The following is a 22,555-nucleotide window of genomic DNA, read 5'->3' on the forward strand; positions in this document are numbered from 1 at the left end:
TCAGTGTGTGAAGAGGACTCTCCATTTACATGCACAAATTGGAGTCTATTAGATAGATATGATACAAACCACTGCAGCGCAGTACCTGTAATACCTACAGCGTGCTCTAATCGCTCTAATAGGATATTATGGTCGACAGTATGGAACGCTGCACTGAGGTCTAGCAGGACAAGCACAGAGATGAGTCCACTGTCAGAGGCCATAAGAAGATCATTTGTAACCTTCACTAAAGCTGTTTCTGTGCTGTGATGAGCTCTGAAACTGACTGAAATCTGTTTTCCCCCTGAGGGATTACCACCTTAATGTGGTCAGGGGGTTTGCGTGTCTCAGTGACCCTAAAAGCTAGACCAGCAGAAGCTTGGCCACCCAAGTTGGTCAGGTCTTAGGGTAGAGGCCTGAGAACGTGCAATCCAATTATATGACAAAAACAGTTATCCAGAGCACCCCACCACCACCCCTCCATTGCCACCATGTGCCCCCTCGTCTAGAACCGGCCCAGGTCCATTCTACACTCAGGTGTATTTTCTCAGGTGGAGGTAAACGGGCCCGCCTCGCTCTTTAGCTTTGTGTGGGTCGCGGCTCAAAATCATCCCTGCTTGTTTTACACCAGGCCTTCGTGCGCTCCTTGACCTTTGAGACTCTTTCTTCTGATTGGCTGAAGAACAGGTGGGCGGGACTTGTGTGGCTGAGTTAGCCACTGTTTGCAGTGTGCTCAAACACCCAAACACTTCAGAGAGCCTAAATCTGGCGAGTAACCTACACGATCATCTCAGACCTTCTCTATGCTGAACTTTGGCCGCTCTCGCCGCCTTCCTGTCACATGATGCCGTCTGCCTCCGCCCATCAGTGACCCACAACCTGACCTTTTATTGAGCACAGTTGCACCCTCGTCCTGGGCTTCACTGACCCCGTTTCAGACATCCTTCAATCAGAACGGGACGTATCAGATTTAGATGGAAAACAAACCTTTTTTTGACTTTAAACTTTATTGTAACAGCTGAGAGAACACGTGATCCTTTGACTGGAGCTGAAGGTGAGGACGGTTTGATTTTGGACTGGAGGAACATTTGAACCCAGAGATGGGACACCCCATGACCTCACACAGAGCCAGGAGTAGAAACACGGTGATGAACTGAGCGTTTGGAGCTTTTGTTTGCTCATTATTGGCGAATCAGAGCAGCTCATGAAAATAAAACACGGGCACAGAGGAGGACGTCAGTTTTAATATTGCTTCAGCAAAAAAACCACAGAAGGAAGAACATCAGCACTTTGTAAGGCAGAGACATCCGCACACCAGAGAGTCAACATCTGTAAACAGCATTTTTAGCTCGTTAGCTTTGGGAGAAAAAGTGCTCAGTAGGAACAAATCTTTGGCTGTCAGCGCTAGGACGGTGAAACAACATCTTCTCTGCGGGTTCTCCGACACGTGTGCACCTCACTTCCTCCGGACAGCACACATCGCTTTAATATTGAATTTTAACATATTGTATGGTAGGTGGAAAAAAACCCCGTCAGGACCTCCAATGTTGAACCTGAAAAATAAAGAAAACAACACAGAATGAAATTCCTAAATGTCGGGAGTCACCTTCATCAGTGAACTTTGTTCCACTGAACCATCAGGTGTTGTTAATTTCGACCAGCAGTCTTTTTATATTTGTCTTTAATAAAGTGATGCCCCCCCAGCATCCAATCTACTGGTGGCACTTCCTCTGGCTCTTATTTTGAAAAGTCAGTTGTTCTAAACTAGTCGATGACAAGTTTAAAAAACGAGATGTGATGAGGAGGGTCTGACTGTGTCCTTCAGACAGAACGCAGGTACATCAGCTTCATTTTTCTGAGCCTGAAGCTCCGTCACAGTTAGATGATGAATGAGGTTAAAAGATGGGTTTTGTTTGACGGCTGCAGACTCTGAATGAAATCACTGAAAAGTCAGCAGTAACAGAAACACAAAAGAGAAGATCTGCTGAGGTTTACTTTCACATCTGTTCCCCTCCTCTTCCTCACTGGGCCTGTCCCTGACCCGGCAGCGCCCCCAGCAGGCCGTTGGCTGTGGTGAAGAGGTTGATGGGAGACGAGCCGTCAGTGATGAGGGTGGACTTGAGCCCCAGAGACTGGAGCATCTTCACCTGGAGGAAACAAACCAGTGCAGACAGTTTTAAGCTCAGCAGCAGCAAAAACAACAAGAGAAATTTAAAAAAAGGTTTAAAACCTTATTTTGGGGCAGATGCTTTAAAATAACCCCCCCATTATAATACAGTATAAACACCTGCGCAGCAATAACAGGTTTAAATGAGACAATAAACGTTACTCTGGTACATCTGCAAACAATCTTGAATTTGTTTTAATTCATTATTACACGTTTATTATTCCAGCAAATGCTGCAAAAACCGGTGTGATGGAAAAGTAAACAAGCACAAATTAAAAGCAAAGACTACGTTAATAAATCTTCAATAGACGACTGTAACGAGTCTGTGCTGCAGCTCAACACCTCGCCTTATTCATCTTCACGCCGTTCATACACAGACCACTCACTGAGCTCATGTTGAAGCTCGATGACGAGCTTGTCGTCTTCAGTTACAAACACATTTTCAAACACAGTCCTTTGAAACAAAGTCTCGGGCGTCTGGTCTGAAACACGCGTGTCTACAAACACACGGAGTTTCAGATTAATTGGTTCAGTCCAAAGTGCGGCTCTAGATCGGTCAGTGATCAGCCCGGTAACCACCCTGGTCGCTAAGGAAAAATGCGTAATCCCTGACCAGCCGGCAAGTGGTTGCAGTGCTGGTTGTGAAACTGAAAAGGAAACAGGAACTGTTGAGCTTTTCAAAATAAAACACGTTTGGTTTGTTGGAAACTCAAACATCTACCAAACGTTGGGTTACTACTTTGTGTCGCATGTTTTCTAGTTTTACTCTCGCTCGGTGGTTGGTTAACAAGTATGGTGTGGTTTTTCAAAATAAAAGCGCAGGGCGTGAACAGCGATGGCTCAGTGAAATGAAACCTGTTGTCAGACGTCTACAAAAAGAGCAGAAAAAAATGCTCACGTTTGTGCTTTAATAAACATTTGTATGAACTGACTGACGCACCATTCCAGAACTGTGAAAACGATCATTTCTATGCATTAAGCATCAGCTTTATCTCCATTAAAATCAGCTTGTGTGTGGAGTAGACTCTCAGCAGAGTCTTTCTTATTCTTAAAATAATTCGGAGCATTTCATGTTTGTGCGGCGTGGGTGTTGTACCTGCATCTCGGGGCCGGCTCTGGCGATCTCCTTCAGCGTCTCACTGCCCAAACTCTCCATCATCTGCTTGAAGCGCTGACTCTCAATCTCAGCCAGCCGCTGCTGCTTCTCCACCTCCAGACGGTCGATCTCCTTCTTATAGCTCAGCTCCTGCTCACGAGCCTTCGCCAGGCGCTGCAGCTCCGCCTCCTGCACGCACACACACATTACAGAGACATATAGGGTCGACCTTACAGTATAAAGCACCTTGAGGCTGAATTCAACTGAATAAAGCTGATGTGGAACAGATAAGACAGATGAGCCGACAGAGAAACCGATGAGGGAAAACTTTGACGTAACGCTACGACAGAAATACTACAACGAAGAGACGACAGCCAAAAAACCGTGACAGAGAAAATATCGCCATGGAGACGAGAGAGATTTTTTTTAACAAAGCTGTTCAGATCTGCGTGATAATTTGCCAGCTTCGTCTTTTTGACTTTGACACCTTCGACTCCGTGGCCGTCACTTTTTATTTCTTTTAAATCCGTTTAAACTGGGACTCTGAGCTCTCGCGTGAGCCGGCCGCTTTCTTTCAGACAGCGAGGTATCCATGGATATCCATTAAATATCCATTAAGATATTTTTGAAGATTTACAGCACAAAGTCTTTTTGTGTTTTTGTTCATGTACACTGGATTAATCGGTGTGACATCATTCAACCCTTAAACTCTATTTAAAACTCACTTTTAATCTTTTTGGTGAAATCAGTGAGTCAGCGTTTGATGCCGACTCGTTACTTTAAAGCAGGCGGCAGATTTTAGTGACATGTTTTATACTGAAAGGCAGGAAGTGTGAACGTACTGCCTCGATCCTCTGAGCCTCGGCCTTCAGTTTGGCCTCGCTGACCGCCGCCTCTCCCTGAATCCGAGCCGCCTCCGCCCGAGACTGAGCTTCAGCCTTCGCCGCTCCAGTGCTCTCCACCGCCGCGCTGAAACACACGCACACACACACACACACACACACATACACACACTTTCAGTTTTGTCTGCAGTTTGTTGTAAATTAGCTTCTGATGGTTGGAGTCTGTCAAAGTTTTTGTGCGTTACATTCGAGCTCTGCCTCATGGAAACAGCTCCAAGCTGAGCTTTAAAAATCGGACAAAAATGTGACGACAGACCTAAAACATGTCTCATAATTAATAACGTTAGGCGTTGTGGTTTGTTTGCATTCTGTGACCTTGAGAAGATATTTAAGAGCCATTTAATGCTCTGAATTTTCTCCTGCTGGTGGCGTCTGGCTTCACCTGAGCGCCTCCAGCTCCAGCAGCTCCTTCCTGGCTCGCTCCGCCTCGGCCTGGTCGGTGATCCGCTGCCTCTCCAGCTTCCCCCGGGCCTCCTGCTCCAGACGCTCGGCCTCGTGTCTGCACGCAAGCAAACCTCATGAAGCTGCGACGTCTCATTGATGCTGTGTGTCTGTGTGTGTGTGTGTGTGCGCGTCGGACCGTGCAGCCGCTTCCTGGGAGTTGGTGGTGATCTCGATGGCCAGCTGGACGCTCTTCTGCAGGGCATCTCGTGTGCGCTGGTCGACGGGCTCCACGGACTGGATGTCCACGCTGCTGATCACCAGGTTGTTCTGGCTGAAGCGAAGACTCGAGCGAACCTGCATCTTGTCATCGAAGCCGAACACGGCCGAGCAGATGATCCGGTTCGAGTTCTGCAGACAGAAACACGTTGGCTCAACGATCACGTCAGAATCTGGGATTTTTAAATGATTCGTTGTACTCGGACATGAACTGAGCAGTTATGATCCACAGAGACGGTGCTGAAGTAAAGAGCTTATATTTCTATTTGAATCTTGATGACCTGGGCGACTCTGTTTAGACTCCAGCTCCCACCACAACAGATGGAGGGACATTTTCGACTTTAATATTTTACTTTAGTCATTTGTTCTTATCAAGCCTGAGTACACTCAGTTTGTAGAGAGCTGACATTAATTATGAGGAGAAAAAAATAAACATCGGCTGCAGTTTGATTTAGACTTTTTTAAAAGTAAGTTTACTCGAACCTGCGGTGGTCTGGGGGTAAAACAGCTCGTTTCAGAGGCCGCTCTGAGGTTCAGTGTGAGACAAAGAAGGATTATTTCGAACTGAATCATGCAAAGCTGCTCGAGTGAAGTCCCAGAACACAAACACAGAGATGGATGTCGGTCAGCCTGACCTGCAGACCGGCTTGTTTTTCATCAGTTTGTGATTTAATTTCATTCTGAGTGTAAAAACTTCCGGAGCTGAGGATATCACAGGCTGGATGTTCCCATACAAACCTTGTGGAAATCATCAAACTGCACCGAGGCGACGGCTCCACGGATCCGCGATGCGATGGCTTTACAGGCGTCGCCCACAAAGTCGGGGACTGAAAACACGGCCGCGGCGTCGGCTGTGTCCGTCCGAGACTTCACCTCAAAGTGCCTGCGAGGGAGAGGGGGAGGAGCCATGGTAAGAAACACTTAGAACTGAGAGGCGTCTGCGTTTGTTGGCGCTTTAACCCGGAAATGTAATTTTTTTTTAAAAACCCGGAGCAGTCAGAGACCACGCTGCTGTGCTGTGAACCCACCTCTCCACGGACTCACACGAAACACGTACGAGCGCTTCAGCGAAACGCGTGCGCTTACCAGTTGTAGGAGAGCTGCAGCTGCAGCCGGGCGTGGTCGGCCGTCTCGATGGTGATGATGTCGGTGAAGAAGTCGGGCCCCAGCAGGAGGCAGATGGCCTTGATGACGTTGGCCCTCTTTGGCTTGTCCCCGGACAGCGACAGCACGGTGAACTGCTCGTCGGGTCCCAGCATCACCATCTCCGGTCCAAACACCACCCTGCAGACAAAACCACCACCACCATCAGCACCAGCAGTTCAGCTTCATTTAACCCCAACCCACAGCAGCTCCCACCTGGCTTTCTTCTCCCTGTAGTCGTAGACCTGCACGGCGGCGTTGTGGGGCACCCTGAAGGACACCACCCTGGTCTTCTCCCTCGGGGCGGCCGGTGCCTGCTGGCCGCGGTCTGAGCGGTCGGCCAGCGGGTCGAGACGAGCGGCCAGCAGGGCCTCGACGTTCGGAGGAAGGTCCTTCTCCCACAGCTCCTCGTCCTGAGTCAGCATGTAGGTGTGACCAATCACCGCGCGCACCTGCAGACCAGCAACACGTTGCTATGGCATTGACCACGATCATCAATCATTTACAGACACGTGACACATAAAAGGAAAACCCTAAACCATCTGCACTGAGGCTCCTGTGATGATGAATGAGCTGAGGCAGTTCAGCATCTTTACAAGCAGACTTCTATGTACTAACGCAGAAGTCGCCCCCTGCTGGTCACGAGGGAGGTTTAAAGGACTCTTATGTCCTGGAAGCTCCGCCCATTGTCGCACATAGCCTGTGAGCTGCTGGGACATTCTGTCGTGACACTTCAGCTCCACCTGAACACGATGGTCAGATAAACGCTGACAACCCTCGGACCGTGATGGAGAGCTCTCTTCAAGGTTGGATCCATCCACCGGACACACGGGCTCTCTGAGTGCTTTAATGAGGATGAAGATTGACCTTTGACCCTCACAGTCACACATCTCACCCGAACTGAACGCCTACGGGAGATTTTGGACCGACATGTTAGACAGACCAGCACCATGTGAGAGCATCACTTTTAGGAAGACGAGTGCTCATCTCTCCAATAGCGCGTCACCTGACTGCAGCGTTCTGCTAAATATAAGACAATGTAAAGAGGCGGGGCTGAGAACGCTGAGGCCACTCCTACCTTTCCCGTTTTGATGTCCCTGACGTAGATGCCCTCGTTCTCATCCAGCGGGATGGCTTGGCGCCGCAGCAACACCTCCACGGTGGCAGGGGGGACGTACTCGATGGGGCCCCGCAGCATCCAGCGGTCTCCAGGGCGACGGAGGGTGCCACTTCTGCGAGAGCGCTTGGCCCTCTCCTGCAGCTCTTCCTCCTCCTCCTCCTCGTCTTCCTCCTGCTGGCAGAGAGAACGGGAGACAGAGAGGAGGAGGACGGAGAGAAGGGTTAACGTGGTGATGCACTGGAGCGGTGGGGGAGCGGGAGGGAGAGGAGGAGACGGGATTGGAGGAAAATACTGAGTAAAAAAGTGAAGGGAAGATAAACAAAAGGAAAAGGTGGAAGGTGTGATGGTGGGTGGAGTCAGGAGAGGGTTTGGGGGTGGGGGTGTTGAGTCAAAGGAAGGAAGAGAAGAAGAAGAAGAGGAGAGTGGGTTAGTCTGGGTTAGGAAAGGAAAGTGAAGGACAGGATCACCAGTGATCTGGATTTAAACCAGTTCCAGCTGGAGGCTCACATTTCCACCCAGTTCAGATCAGAGAGAGAGTCCATGTTTTAATGCACGTACTCACACATGTTAAACTACCTCTGATGCACTATGATGAGGTTAAACAGAGACATGGCTCGATGTACGTAAGGGTTAAGGCCTAAAGGCTGATTGTCCCATCTCTGCTTTGAAAGAACAAACTTCTGTTTTACTTCCATGTTAAAGGTCAAAGGTCAGGACAGCACAGTTAGAAACAGGCTGTTGGACGGCTATTTGGAAGGACAGCAGGAGAAAGCTTTGGTTACCGAGCGCTGGGACGTGTGCCTGCAGTCGCTGCTGTTACTGTAGGAAGGTAAAGGTTTGTGGGGCCTGGTAGGGTTTTTGTGGCACTTTGGTTTATGCAAACCTTTTTTCCTGTGTTGTGGCCAGGCTGCGAGCTCAGGCCTCGTTTTTTGGTTTCACTCTAGAGCTCAGTGTGTTCTCTTCTTTCCAGGAACAGTTGGCTTTTAGTTCTTTGGCCCCCAGAAGACTAATTGCGTCCCATTTCTCTTCTACTTGAAGGTGATGATAGTTTTGGCTCTCTGTTCATTCACACTGTGATCGCTGCAGAGTGGCGAGCGCTGCTCCTAGAAGGACGTTGACTAAAAACCCTCAACGACTGCCAAAAATATGCACACAATAAATATTTCCACACGAGCGGTCGCTCAGTCTGCACACAGCCTGGGCCTCACCCTGACCTGCTGCTTTCTATGCACCAGAGTTCACTCTGTTCCTAGAAATACCTGCGATAAAGCCAACCTTTCAACCACACCCCTCAGCGCTGCGAGGCGTTCTCACCTTTCAACCAGAGACACGCCTTTCACCTCCATACCAGCCTTTACAGAGCTGCAGCACGTTACAGATGGCCTCTTTATTGAGCTTATCATGTTTGCTTGTTTAATCTCTCTGATCGACCGGTTGCACAAGATGGTTTTAAACCGCAGCACATCTGTGCAGGCCCAACCTTCATCTGACAACACCTCGTCCGGTCTCTCCTTTCTGCTCAGCTGACGCTCCCAGAGAGAAGCGAGCAGACACAGCAGAGTTCAGGATCAAGTGCCTGAGAAATGCAGAAGGAGCTCGATTCCAGCTCACCGAAGGGTTTAACAGTGACAGCACAAGACAAAGGTTTGCATGAAGCAGCCGTGATTTAGTCAGTCATGCAAATTTCAGAATATTTTAGGAAAATCAACCAAAACATGAAACAATTCTGTGTTTTGCTCTCTTCTTACCTCCTGGGTGTCGTTAAAGGCCTCCACAGCTCGCAGCACCAGCCCCTCCTCCTCCGACAGCACGTACACATCCTGGATGCCGTTTTCCAGGTGCTCCCCAGGCTGCAGGAAAAATGAGCGCTCGCCCTGACAGAGGAAGACGAGGGGAAATGATCAGGCCTGAGGAAATGACACGAACGCCGCAAAACTAGAAACGGCAAGACTGAAGCTTCGCCTCACCTTCACCACCCTCTTCTGACCCAGCTGAGGTTTCCCGTCGGGTCCGACCGGGTCCAGGATCACGCAGTACTGCCTGCTGCTCAGGGTGGTTACATCCACCACACCCACCACCTCCTCTGCCACAGAGGGGATGTGGGCCTCTCTGTCAGCCATGGTGACCAGCCATTCCTCCCCGGTGCGACGTTCACGCCCGCCGGCGTCTTTAAAGGGCCGCAGGGCGCGCACGTGCAGCGCTTTCTGAAGACACGACAACAGCGAGCAGTCAGAGAAACCGTCTGCATCCGTGTGGTTTCTCTGATGGCTCGTGAACCACAAACACTAAAGAAGCTGTGTAGGGGTTCGTACTATACTGGTGGGGACCAAAATCTGACATTTACTATACTGGTGGGGACTTTCTGCACTGTGGGGACCAAACTCCAGGTCCCCTCAGTGTTGAAAGCAATTTTCACACTCAAAATGTGGTTTTAGTGTCAGGGTTACAATTAGGTTATGGTTAGGTTTAGGGTCAGGGTCAGGGTTAGGCATTCATTTTTGATGGTTAGGGTAAGTGGCTAGGGAAAGCATTATGACAATGGGATGTCCCCACGAGGATAGCAAACCAGACGTGTGTGTGTGTGTGTGTGTGTGTGTGCTGGCCGTGCAGGCTTTAGTGCTGCAGGGTGGGAGAAGGTGTAGGTGAAGAGCAGGTCGTCGTTTCAGGGCGTCTATGAGGGGCGGGGTTACCTTGTCAGTGAGGATGAAAGCGTTGACGATGTCAATCACCTCTTCGTGCGCGCCTGGAAGGTACGCGCCCACCTTACTGACCAGCCACTCCTCACCTGAGCCACAGACACAGGTGAGACAGTTCGTGACACTTGAACATAAAACGAATCTTTTCTGAATCTGCAGAGGAAACAGGAAGTCCCCGTGAGCCTCGGGCTTAAAGGGGAACAAAAACCAACCGTCTCACGGAGGAGGAGCTTAAACATCATTTTAAACTACAATCATGCAAAGCCACCCTGTTTTCCCTTATATCCTTATGCACATCAGAGAGATTTCTTTCATACCTGTATGTATTGTACAGTCTGATGGTGAGTAAATGCCCCAAAGTTTCGTTCTGAATAATAATAAAGAGGCTATTCTATTCTATTCTAATCTATTCTATTCTAATAGAGTGAATTAATAAAAATATTGAGCTGAAATAGGCGGAGCAATCCTCCTTTCCTGTATTCATTTCGTTTTTACTGTTTAATCATAATCAGCTTTGACTGAACGTTTTATGTGACGCTAAAGTGAAGTTGATTCATTACAAAATGCAGGAAAATCTCAGCATCCAAAACCACCAAGAGAAGAAAAAAAGGAAACAAATAAGTTCCACATATGCAAGATTTCAATGATGCAAAAAAAAAATACTCAAAATAAACGAGTGAAACAGAAAAATGGAGTTAAAATAGTTAAATGGGGAATTATATACGATATATTATTATACGGTGAACATTTGTCCCAGTTTAGTTGTTTAGTTTGATGTTTCTCTCTGTGAACTGACTTCTTGGGTACATTTGGGGTCGGAGCTTCAAACAGTTCAGGGGTCCTCACAGGTGAGTGTTACCTGTCACTCTGTTGACTCCGGTTCTGTCCTTGCCCTCCTTGCGAGCTCTCAGCCTGATGGCCTGGTTCTCCCTGATCACCGTGGCCTTGATGGTCTCCAGCACAGCCACCTCCTTCCTGGGGATGTAGGTCCCTGAAACGAGAGATATATATCGTAATTGCAGCTCGTGCCGTGCTTTCAGAGACGCAGATTAAATTAAAATGCAAATCAATGAAGTATTTGTTCTGACAACCAGTCAAACCAGTACACACCCGGTCCTTCGAACAGCCACTCGTCTCCAGCTACTCTCTTCTCTCCTCCCTCCACCTCAAAGTCCAGCAGAGCCTGCAGACGCAGAGCCGTGTCGGGGTACACGATCTGCAGCGGCGTCACGTCCTGGAGGCCAAAAATCGCACATCACGCATTCGAATCAGCGAGAACAAAGAAACTCTTCAGTGAGTCTTCCTTCCATGACAGAACATGCAGTTAAAGAAACTCTTTAACTGCTTGTTCTGCTGAACATGATTATTTTTACAAGCAGCTGTTCATGATTCAGTTCAAAATCAGCCTGATTTATTCTCTGCACCGCCCACTTCCTTCTGATTGGTCAGTTTCTGGAAGCCTGCAGCCTGAGTTTTCATCCTTTTTTAATAACTTCTTTATGTTTTTATCTTTATTATGTCTCCCTGATAAAGTTTGAATTCCCGTGAAATAAATAAACAAACCTGTTGCATCTCCTCTCCGGGGTACAGGGGGAACGGGTCCTGGGTCAGGCGGATCTCCAGGTCGGCGTGACGCAGCTTGGCCTGTCCAGATTGGTCAAACAGGACCTGGCTGTCGTCATCGCGGGCCACGGGGTTGGCGATCACACAATAGTGACGAGGAGGCACCATGACCATGCGCACCGGAGTGAAAAGCACTCTGGGAAAAAAAGAGGAGAAGACTTTGATGTTATGAAGTTTTGAGCTCTTCCCGAGGAAGCCTGAATGTCAGAGGTCTTCCTGCTGAAGCCGGAGGGCGGCTTCCTCTGACCTCTCGTTGTCCTGGCGGATGTAGGTGAGCGGTCCGATCTCCACTCGGGCGATGTTGGTGTTCTGGTCCAGGACGTGGATGTAGTGATGCGGAGGGATCCGGATGATCGATGCCTCCAACAGCCCCTCCATCTCTGGCCCGCGGTTTCCGGCCTTCTTAGACATGATGTCAGCGAATTACTGCAGATGATGGCATAGAGAGGGCGGGGCTTATTAGAGGAAAGAAGGAAGTGTATCATGAAAAGAGAAAAGCTGAGAATAACCGTCAAAAACTATTTTTATCACGTTTGATTTCAAATGAAGAAAAAAAAGAACAGACTGAGGGAAGAGTTCTTCACGCTGGTTCAGCTTTTTACTGACATCTGTCAGCATCTCCTGTTTATACAGCTAATCAATACAAGCCGCCTGATGACAGTTATTGATTATTGAACACAGACCCTAACACGTCCAGCCCCAGACCAAAGTCTCTGTAAACGACTGACTGACATCTCTGACTGAGTCTCTGGGTGGTGCAAAGGTTTCACCAATAAAAGGCTGCCGGGGTTTAGGTTCACCTGTCAGGTTAGTCTGCTGGCTGCCTTTTAGTCATTTTAACTTTGATTATCTCCATATTTCCATAAATTCCAGGTCTGTAAAGACTCTGGTGACATTCTCCAGTTTATGAGCCACGACCATAAACATGAAACCTCCGTCCTCTGCTGAAGAACAAACACAACACACAGTGAGTGAGTCTGAGCACACTGGCGTCAGGATATCAGCTCAAACATTCAAACGCTGCTGAGGAGCCCGAACGTGAGATAAGAGCTGAAACTGAGTCTGAGATGAACTTGTGACTGAATCAGACACACAGCAGGCTCCCACAAATCACGCCGGAGCCGCCGGCCGCTCCATCGTACGCCCAATAACATTTGCATGCACTTTGCTTAAAGTCAGAGTGTCATATGACCTGAAAAACAAGCTCGACCTGAAACAGCCGATCATCAATAATCACAAAGAAAACAATAAAGTCAATGTGCAAACACTCTGATGACCCACAGAGGAGGCGTGGATCTGAAGCCGCCGAGCACACGAGCTCCTGTTTGTTTATTTTTAATCGAACGATGAGAGAAAATCAGAAGCCGGCGTTTGTTTCTGCAAACAACAGCTCAGGGCCTCGCGTCCTTTGTCTCTCAAGTTAAACCACAAAACCTCACATTCAGGTTCCCATGACTGTCACAGGAAGTGACCTCACGAAACTACTTCCTTGACCAACACAGGTAGATGTGTCCAAACCGCTTTGAACTCTGTACAGTCTGCAGATTTCTAAACGCTCTGCACGAGGCTGCGTCCTGTTCAGGCACCGCGAATAAAAGAGGAAACATGAAACTGGCGAGCAGGTAACAGGAAGCACTGCAGGTGTGACTGTGGTGAAAACGGCTCAGGCAGGTTTAGTCGCTGAAAGCTGCTCCTTCACCCGATTCTTCATTCAGCAGCTTCATCCAATCAGCTTAAACCAGCAATAACCCGACCATGTGACCTCATCTGCAGCTTTGTCAGCGATCCAAACCTGCTGGACTGTTTCAAAAATGAGAACATATTACACCCACACACCCACACACCCATCCTCTTATCTCCTGGCTGTCAGTCTCTATTACCCAACGTTACAGTATTTGCATCCACCTTTGTTGGTGTAATCCAGGGTATTTCTCCTCCACCTTGCACACACGGGGCAGTAAAGCCGTCTGAATAATGACAGTAAGCAGGCCGGGCAGCTTTAAACAGCTGCTTTAATAATGCAGCACGAAGCTTTTTAAATGAGAAATTCTACTGTCAACTTTTTAATGTGATCAATAAATGTTCAAATTGAAATCTGAACGTTGTCTCTTGTTTTGGATTGGGCTCGCTCGCACGGGGAGCCATCGATCACACTTCATCTGCTCATGCTGAACCAGAGCGAGCAGCACAGATCAGAGCGACGGCTCAGAGCTGGAGATGGTCTGAGCGCGTGCAGAGGGCGGAGGATGATGAAGGTGGAGCTGCCCGGGCGGCCCACCACGATCACGCTTCATGTACGTTTCATTTGATTTTGTTCGATTATAAATATCAAAGCAGGGTTTCATCAGGGTCGAGTCTTAGCTCACGGTCAGAGCTGCCATTCATTTTACCCGAATCCTTCAATCTCTGCTTCCTAAAGATGCAATCATGTCCCTCCATCTGTTTTCTCACCACGTTAGTCTCATCTTCCTCGTCTCTTCCTCACTTCTCCACAGCTGCTATTATTTTTACTTTCTTCTTGTTTTCTCTCAGATTTTCAGCTCCACCTTCTCCACACTGAACTTTTTCTACAGGCTGCCTGGGCGCACGGCGAAAGTAGGGGAGGGGTGCCGGATCACCAATCCAGCCCTGGGTGGAGGAGGTGGAGCTGAAGAGTAAAGATGCGCAGACAGTTTCAGCCTTTAGCAATGGCGTCTTTTACGTGTATCAGAGTTGTCAGCAGCTCGGGGCTTCCTGCAGCACTTTTATAACAGCATTCACTTCATCATCACAGGCTGTCTAATAAAAGCCTTTCATGGAAAGTGTGAGGGTGGGTCCCTCACCTTCTCTGTAACATGATCAGCTGTGACAGGATCACAATCAGAAACAGCTGCTCATGTATGCTTAACAAATGTAATGGTTTACAAACCTGGCAACCCACAAAACTCCGTTAAAACACTCTGAATGAAAGCCCCTGTGTTTGACTGAGACAGCACTCACCTGGTTTGATGTTCCCTGAGGTTTCTTAGTGATTTAAAGGAGAATAAGCAGAGACATGAACATGATTTGAATAACAAAAGGACAGAAGACTGAGTATGAAACTCAAACACGTGTTAAAGTTCAGATTCTAATCAATTAAAAGCTATTTTTCGGGTGTACTATAAGCCGATTTAAAAGTGGGGTAATATTTGTTCACGCTCCACCTTCAGTTGTTTTCTATCGAGCAGAAATCTGCTCCGACACGTACGGAAGTTTAAAGTTTGAGATTTCAGAGTAAAGTTCTGCAGCGGGCAGACAGCCTCAGGGTCTTACCTCGTCCCGAAGCAGACAGCGGGCAGCTCTGTGTTTGCTCTCAGGGTCCTGACTCACACACGGAGGGGAAAACCGACCGCGACTGAAGTGCAGTCACTGCGGGAAAGACGAGAGACAACTGCAAACCCGGAAATGATCAGCAGAGGTGAGTCATCTGGTCCAGGAAACACACACACACAGACAAACGCACGCGCACGCACGCACGCACACAGTATTTAAAATACTTTTGAACCATAACTATTATTAATAATCCTGTGAATTTGTAACTCACAGGACAAAAGTCGAAATTCCGATTTCCACATTTCCATACATTAAACATTGAACAAGATTTAAAAACATTACATTTCTAAACATAAATGATGAACTCAAACACAAAAACATGCACCTCAGGTCAGTAACTGTATGTAGGAGCTCTGGAGAAAGAGGAATTTCACACATTCCGACAGGACTGTCAGGTTAGTAGCGCCCTCTGCTGGAAAAATACATGAACTACATGGTATCCTTCATGTTATAAATGGCCCTATTGTCCGGTTATATAAATACACAATGTTCTGATGTCACACATTCAGGTTAAATAAAGTGTGCAATGATACACACCTCATACTTCAGATGTCTTGATGCACGCTCAATCATCAGGTAAGAAATTCTGTTCATCTGGACTTAGAGTTTTCAGTGGGAGATAATCTGCTGTGACAGAATAACTTTATTTACAGCACCTTTTAAAAACAGTTTACAAATTGCCTTGACGCACAGAACAAAGCTACAGATCAGGCCAAGAAATGAAATAACATCAAAGAGAAAACTAAAAAATAATCACCAACATACACAAGAAAACAGACGAGAGAAAAAGAAAACTGTTCCACAGCACAGTTCTTTATATGATAGTTTGCTAAACACAGTGCACAGCCCCTCAGCAGGCTTCTGGAAGTTAGCCAATCAAGAGAAAGTGGGCTTTAATGGACAATGGGGCCTTAAAGAGAGAATTAAAAGTCCCAGTTAATTTGATGACAACAATACAGAGACGGAGCTGGAGATTTCCCCCCGACTGTTCTCAATAAACTCTGTGATGTTTCAGATTTAGAAATCTAATTGTGAAGAAGGTAAGACAGAAGTTCATGTGAAACATGTGATGCTTCATTTTTAGAAAGTAAAAAATGTAAAATAAGCTGTTTTTATCAGACATCAGTTACTGTTTCACATTTAAAGACGATAATATACAACAAAAAGAATCATGTTTTTTGTTGTTGTTACTCAAATGTAGATTTTAAATCACCTCAGAAATCACCGAGCTGTTTGACAACTACTCTTTCAAGGAAATAAAAGTCAACAAAAGGCCAAAAACAATCAAACTAACAAACAACAAAAAGCAGTAGATTTGTCCTTACGTCTCAAACTGACCCATTTGAAACACATTTGAACCAAAAAATCCTTCATATTGAAAGATTTTCAAAAAGGATTCAACCTGATAATCCAGGGAACAGCTGTGATCGATGAATCATAACGAGGGCTGGGGACACACACAGTGTTGTAGCTACAGGTAACACCTGCACTGGGGAGTCATCCCTGTTGTAAATGTGCAGGAACATCCTCTCAGTGAAGGTGTGTGTGAAGGTGTGTATGTGTGTGTCAGTATCAAGATCAGAGAACGACAGCTTCCCTCCGTACCAGTCCAGAGTCGCTCTGATCCTCTGGAGCTTCCTCCTTACTGGGAGAAAAGACACCGGAGCTGGTGGTGCCCATTCATAATATCGATCATTTTGATACCCTATTTCCAGAAATCCAGATTATATGTGTCCCTTTCTCTGACAGGACTCTGCTGACACACCTGTTATCCACAGTTTACTGTCTCCAACCTGAACGTCCCAGCTGTGAGTCCCTGACTTGAAGCCTTCAGAGCCCAGGACAGCACAGGTGTCTTCATCAAACCTCTCGGGATTATCAGGAAGCTGCTGCCTCTCTCCTGTTCTAAAGCTGCTCAGATCTTCAGACAGGATGACTTCAGGGTGAGCGGTGTTAGGGTCCAGGATCACAGGCGTGTAGGACACCAAGTCCTTCATCTTGTTCCAGATGTTGAAGGTCAGGTTACCCAGGTGTTTGGCCTGGTCTATCAGAGCTCCTGAGGGCAGCCGCGGATCATCCAGCAGGGGGCAGCGCTGGACTCTTTCTACTGCAGCCTTGTAGTTGTGCAGGAATGAGACATCTTCAGCTCTCAGCTCCTCCTCTGTGGCTCTGACTGTGTCTGAAAGAGCTGCTATCTCTCTGCTCAGAGCCTCCATCCTCTCCTCCATCCTCCCACTCCTCTGCTCCTCTTCCTCCCTCAGTGCAGCCAGCTTGGCCTCCTCTTCTCCTTCTAGAAACTGGTGAAGCTTCTTAAACTGCTCCTTAATCTGCCTCCCTGTGCGTCGGGCCTGGGCCTTAATGTGTTCTGCTGTTTGGTCAAACTTCACTTTGACTTCTTCACAGACCTTTAACTTCTTCTTTACGGGTTCCAGAGCTTCCTGAAGTTTGTCCTTGTGTTGTCGTGCAGCTTCATCGATGGGTCTGAATCTGTGCTTGTTGTGTTTTTCAGAGTCTCTGCAGACGACACACACTGGCTGCTGATGGTCCAAACAGAAGAGTTTCTCAGAGTGCAGACTGCAGAGATCCTCTGAAGCTCGCTGATCTCTCTGCTGTAAGAAGGACTCACACAGGTTCTTTAAAGCCAGGTTACGAGGTGGATCGTCCCTTGAAGATCTTCTCCTGCAAACTGGACACTTGTGTGTTGAGTCTGCTCTCCACCAGCTCTTCAGACAGTCTGCACAGAAGCTGTGGCCACATGACAGAACAACAGGATCTGAGAAGATGTTCTGACACACTGAGCAGTTAAGATCCTCGTCTGATCTGGAAGCCATCGAGTTTGTGAATGAAGCTGAAAACAGGAAGTACAGTCAGTCCTGGTTCTCCTTCTCCTCTTCACTGAAACTTGCTCTGAGTCGTATGTTTAGACTAACTTACTTTCAATGTGTGCAGGCTGTTGTTGTCTTGCACTTTTCTCTTGTGTAGCTGGACTCGCTCAGAGGAAGCTGGTAGTTTGGTCTGATGATCTATGTGTGTCTCTTTAGTGAGGAAGAATAACATGGTGTTTCCTAATTTCTTTCAAGTGAGTCAGTGAGGGGCGGGGCTTTGTCAGAACTCCTCAGGTAAGATGTTTTTCCCAAAGTACAAAAGCCGACCTGTCAGCCGTTGAAAACTGTAAAACAGGTTTGTTCAAATTTCATCAGGACAGTCGCATCTTTAGAAGTTTATTCAATGAGGATAAAGTTCTGACTGGAGACACAGTGATACTGTGAAGATTTGAAGTTTAGTCCTGTAACATTTGTTGGTTTCACATTCAAAAAAGCAAATTTCTTATCTCAAAACTTCAGAGGGGTTCATTATGTCAACTCATTTATTTGAGGTGTGCAGAACTTCAGGAGGATGTTTTATGAACTTTACATAGTACAGTAAGTAATAAAAGCTCCACGAAGTTTGAGTTTATAGGAACATGTGTTGGTAATATTTACATTCTGTGTTAAGAGGCAGATGTGACCAGTGCAACATAGAATAGAATAGCCCTTTATTGTCAATGTACAATGAAATTATGGGTGCTCCACGCCAACTGTGGAAGAATAAAATATAAATAGTCAATAAAGAGACAGCAGGAATAAATAACAGGAGCAATCAAGAGAAAGGCACAGACTGGAGAGCAAAGAGAAGACTCGGTCTGAGCGCTGAGGGTTACTCAGACCAAGGCTCAGATTGGTGAGGTGGGTGGGCAGGGTGTGTGTGTGTGTGTGTGTGTGTGTGTGTGCCGTGACCAGAGGGCAGTGGGTCAAACAGGTGGTGGGCGGGGTGCGAGCAGGGCAGGACTGGAACAAAAAATCGGCCCGGGCATTTTGACTAGAGACCGGCCCCCCAGGTATTATAGGAAAAGCCATAAAGCCTTTAAATTCAAATAAACATTGTTGTGACAGTGATGTACAGTCTTGTTGGTATATGTATGATTTCTATACATTTTACGTCAGATAAAAACTTTGGTTGTAAGATTCAGATAATTATTTAATAAAAACTAGACATTTTAAATGAGAATAAGAAAGAAAAGTATTTCTTTGTGCCCCCCTCTCCCTGTTAATGTCCTACCTGCCCCCCCCCCGGCAACACTTTGCTAGACCCGCCCCTGCACAGTTACCAGCTGTCAGCTACTTAGAAAAGGATCCTGGTGTTATTTGTCTCTCAGAAACAGTTCATAACTTCCCTTCAACTCATTCATGTCACCTAAAAGGTAAACCTGTTTCTCCATCACCTGTTCAGCTCTGATGATTCAGTAAGGACATCTCCTGGTTTCATCTTCATGTTTCCCTCTCACCACATATCCAAACCGACATCATGACCAGCAGCTTTACAGCTGTGGCTCCAGCAAACATCAGCTGATACTAGAAATTAATATTAAATAAATTCTAACAACAGCTGATCAAGCTTAAACGTGCTGCTGTTGTTTAGCGCAACATCCACTGGTTTCCTCTTTCTGGCGCAAAGTGGGCGATAAACAAACAAGAGAGAAAAGCCGATCAGCTGATCATTGATCAGTTTCATGATTGAAGTAGCAACAGGAGAGGGAGGGGGAGAGAATGAGAGAAGAAGAGGCAGCTGTGCAGCAAAGACGCAGAATAACTCCAGCTTTGTGTCTTTTTCCATTCTAGCTGAAGTCCGGGACAAACTGTGTTTCTTCTCAGCTCAACACGAAACGCGTAATATTTTCTCTGAATACGAGACGATTACGTTTTTTATGGGACGGTTGGCAACTCTGCTAACTAACCTTATGAATAAAATAAAGTTCACTATCAGTAACATCATAGCACCCACCCAGCTGTATAGAAACTCCGTCATGCTAGCTAGCACGCAGTACGAGTTATTGTAACTGACTGTAAAAAGTCAGCACAACGAAAATAAACTAAACTTGGTTTATATCTGACCCAGATAGACTGCAGGTCATAACTTCTTACCTGAAGTTCAGTTCACCTGACACTCGGACCGGCGGCCGCCTCGGGTCTCTCCTCCTCCTGTATACCCTGAGTTATTTTTACACATCGACCAGCATCTGGCCAATCCACCACCTTTCATTGTTTATACCGTTACAAGAAAAAAATAAAAATCATCGGCCCATAAAAACGAAAAATCACATGGCCAGTCCAGCTATGGGTGCGAGGGGTCACCTGTGATGGCCCTGGTTTACCTGAGACAGGAGGATCTGATCATGGCCTCCAGGGCTGGCAGAGGGCAGTCAGTGATGTTTTGGGGTGCTGTTAATGACCCTCTGTGCAGCCTTCCTGTTCTCAGTCGTGGCCCCTGAATACCAAACACGCTCTCCACTGAGGAGCTGTAGCAGGTCAGCAGCAGCTTCAGGTCCAGGTTATTCTTCTTCAGGACATGGAGGAAGTGCAGCCACTGCTGGGCGTTCTTTACCAGGGTGATGGTGCTGTGGGTCCAGATGAGATCAGCAGACATGTGGATCCTCAGAAATCTGAAGGTGGAGACAGATTCCACCTGTTCTAATAAAATATGGTATCTAACCAGATTCTTACTCTGGATGGCATTACCTTGGCCTCCAGTAACACTGTGAGGAACCTTGGAGTCATTTTTGACCAGGACATGTCCTTCAATGCACATATTAAACAAACATGTAGGACTGCTTTCTTCCATTTCCATGATGCACTGGGTGTTTCTTCTTCACTCACTATCTGTTAATAGACCTCTCTGCATCGAATCATATCTGTTATTAATCTCTGTCTGTCTTCCACAGCATGTCTTTATCCTGTCTTCCTTCTCTCACCCCAACCAATAGCAGCAGATGGCCCCGCCCCTCCCTGAGCCTGGTTCTGCCGGAGGTTTCTTCCTGTTAAAAGGGAGTTTTTCCTTCCCACTGTCACCAAAGTGCTTGCTCACAGGGGGTCATATGATTGTTGGGTTTTTCTCTGTATGTATTGTTGTAGGGTCTACTGTACAATATAAAGCGCCTTCAGGCGACTGTTGTTGTGATTTGGCGCTGTAGAAATAAAATTGAATTGAATTGAATCTTCCATGATGTTATTTCCCTCTCCTACAGCGTTGGTTACAATTACATAAGTATGACCAATTATGTAAATCAGATGATGACATCATTTAGCGACTTCTAGCGACTTTTAGCACAGCCAATAGCGATTTTTCTTACTGAGGAGTTGGTAACACTGATGGGGTGGTCTGCGCTCCCTTGGCCGACTCGCCTGTGGGGTGGGTTGGCCCCCATTGCAATGTCTGGTCTTCACCTGGGGAGCTCGTGGGTGCCTGCAGGACCACTAGGTGGGGTGCCCTGGACTCGGTGGTGCTCCGGGTGTTGTCGTTGTGGGCCCTAAGCCGACTTTTTCCCTCCGTCTGGCGGGGTGTTAGGAATAAACAATAGGGGTGACTGCTCAGCCAATCGTTTGCTGGCTCTCTTCTTCTCAAGGGTGCACTATCTCCTGGTCTTACTATTCCCACCCCCCTATATTTGACCTTCCAAATAACAGGGAGAACAAGTTTTAACACAAAAATGCTCCTCACTGCTGAGAGGTTGCCGTAGTGTTTAATATACACAGTGAATGAAACTCTGGGTTCTCTAATGTACAAAGATCTGCACAAGCTCTCTTAACAGAAGACACACAAATTTACTCCAATTTCACTTTTTGAGTTTGTTTTTTGTGTGTGAAAATCCTAACACTGAAAGCTGCCAAAGCACCCACTGTTGGGGAGAGGGTCATCTGGCGGTTAGGAGCTTGCTGTCTATCGAATTAGCATTATGTATTAGCACTTATGTATTAACAGGAATAAATGCAACCACTCAGCAGGCACCTGTCTGTGAAGACACACCCTTAACCCTGGGAAGGAAGAACGGAGGGAGGAAAAAAAAGAAACCCCCACACCCACTGGTGGGAGGACAGACACTTACACACACGGGTCTGTCTATGCTGTCAGTCATCGTCCCTGGGAAGAAAACTGGAATGTGTCAAAGAAATTCCAATCAGTGCATCTCTGCTCTTATACAAACATAATATGATGACATAGATGACGTCAACATTGCCTAAATCCAAACTAAAAAGTTAGAGAAGATCAAAGTTACACTAATCAGTCTTATTTATTATAGTCGTGAATAAAAAGTACCCCCCCCCCCACCCCCCCCACCACACACACACACAAAGAAAGATAAAATTAATTATTGTTTTAAATCTAAAGTCCAGTTTTTCTTCTGAGGATTTTTGCTCAGTATGCAGTAAATATATAAGTGTAAGAAGTATCTATACATCCAGGTATTTCATATTTTCAGGTCCTGATAGAATTGGCAGGTTCATGTCGCCCTCTGCTGGACACAGCCATGAACTACATGATCTGCTTTCTGAAAGCTTAGGAAAAGTGGCCCCAGTATGTTTTTCTTTATTTGTCAATATACAATGTGTGATTCAGATATTCACATTTAATCACGCCAGAGCTTCAATTTTGGGATAAATGTGCGTAAAAACAAACACCTCATCATTCACGGCTTTGGTAAAAGTAGCTCAAAAATTTAAGACTTTTAACTACATTTTTCTGAAGTTTTAATGAAGCCCTCCCCCATGGTCATTCATACCACATCACAGTAGCTAAACAACTAACATAAGCTGTATGTGACCCACGATGACACTCCTGATCTACAGTTATGAGTTATGTCATTATTTTAAACTAATTCAGATCATTCAAATAAAGCCTCAGTTATCACAATCAAAGTGTTAGTGAAGCACATTCAACCCAAACCTTTTAAACTGGGGTAAAGTTAAAGTCCTCACTGGAAACATCCAGTCAGTGAAGCTCAGT

At 46.7% G+C, this 22,555-nt stretch overlaps 1 protein-coding gene across 3 annotated transcripts; it reads right to left on the bottom strand.

The window, feature by feature from the left end:
- Positions 1-1,210: 1,210 nt before the first annotated feature.
- On the bottom strand, positions 1,211-14,816 carry mvp (major vault protein). 3 transcript variants are annotated; one of them, XM_063470897.1, is made up of 19 exons: positions 14,678-14,816; positions 14,366-14,389; positions 11,634-11,812; positions 11,327-11,522; positions 10,874-10,997; positions 10,623-10,754; positions 9,758-9,852; positions 9,035-9,271; positions 8,816-8,941; positions 7,026-7,358; positions 6,164-6,399; positions 5,891-6,088; positions 5,543-5,687; positions 4,725-4,936; positions 4,527-4,643; positions 4,085-4,211; positions 3,243-3,431; positions 1,975-2,126; positions 1,211-1,532 (listed from the first exon to the last, which is right to left on the bottom strand). In XM_063470897.1, the coding sequence occupies exons 3-18, from the start codon at positions 11,795-11,797 to the stop codon at positions 2,001-2,003; spliced, it is 2,757 nt and encodes a 918-aa protein (XP_063326967.1). In that variant the 5' UTR covers positions 11,798-11,812; positions 14,366-14,389; positions 14,678-14,816; the 3' UTR covers positions 1,211-1,532; positions 1,975-2,000. The 3 variants fall into 3 exon arrangements, with proteins under 3 accessions (XP_063326967.1, XP_063326968.1, XP_063326966.1); XM_063470898.1 differs by lacking the exon at positions 14,366-14,389 and having other exon boundaries at positions 7,026-7,241; XM_063470896.1 differs by lacking the exon at positions 14,366-14,389.
- Between the last annotated feature and the right edge of the window lie 7,739 nt (positions 14,817-22,555).

The sequence above is a fragment of the Pelmatolapia mariae genome, linkage group LG4, assembly GCF_036321145.2.
Source record: "Pelmatolapia mariae isolate MD_Pm_ZW linkage group LG4, Pm_UMD_F_2, whole genome shotgun sequence".
NCBI lineage: Eukaryota > Metazoa > Chordata > Actinopteri > Cichliformes > Cichlidae > Pelmatolapia > Pelmatolapia mariae.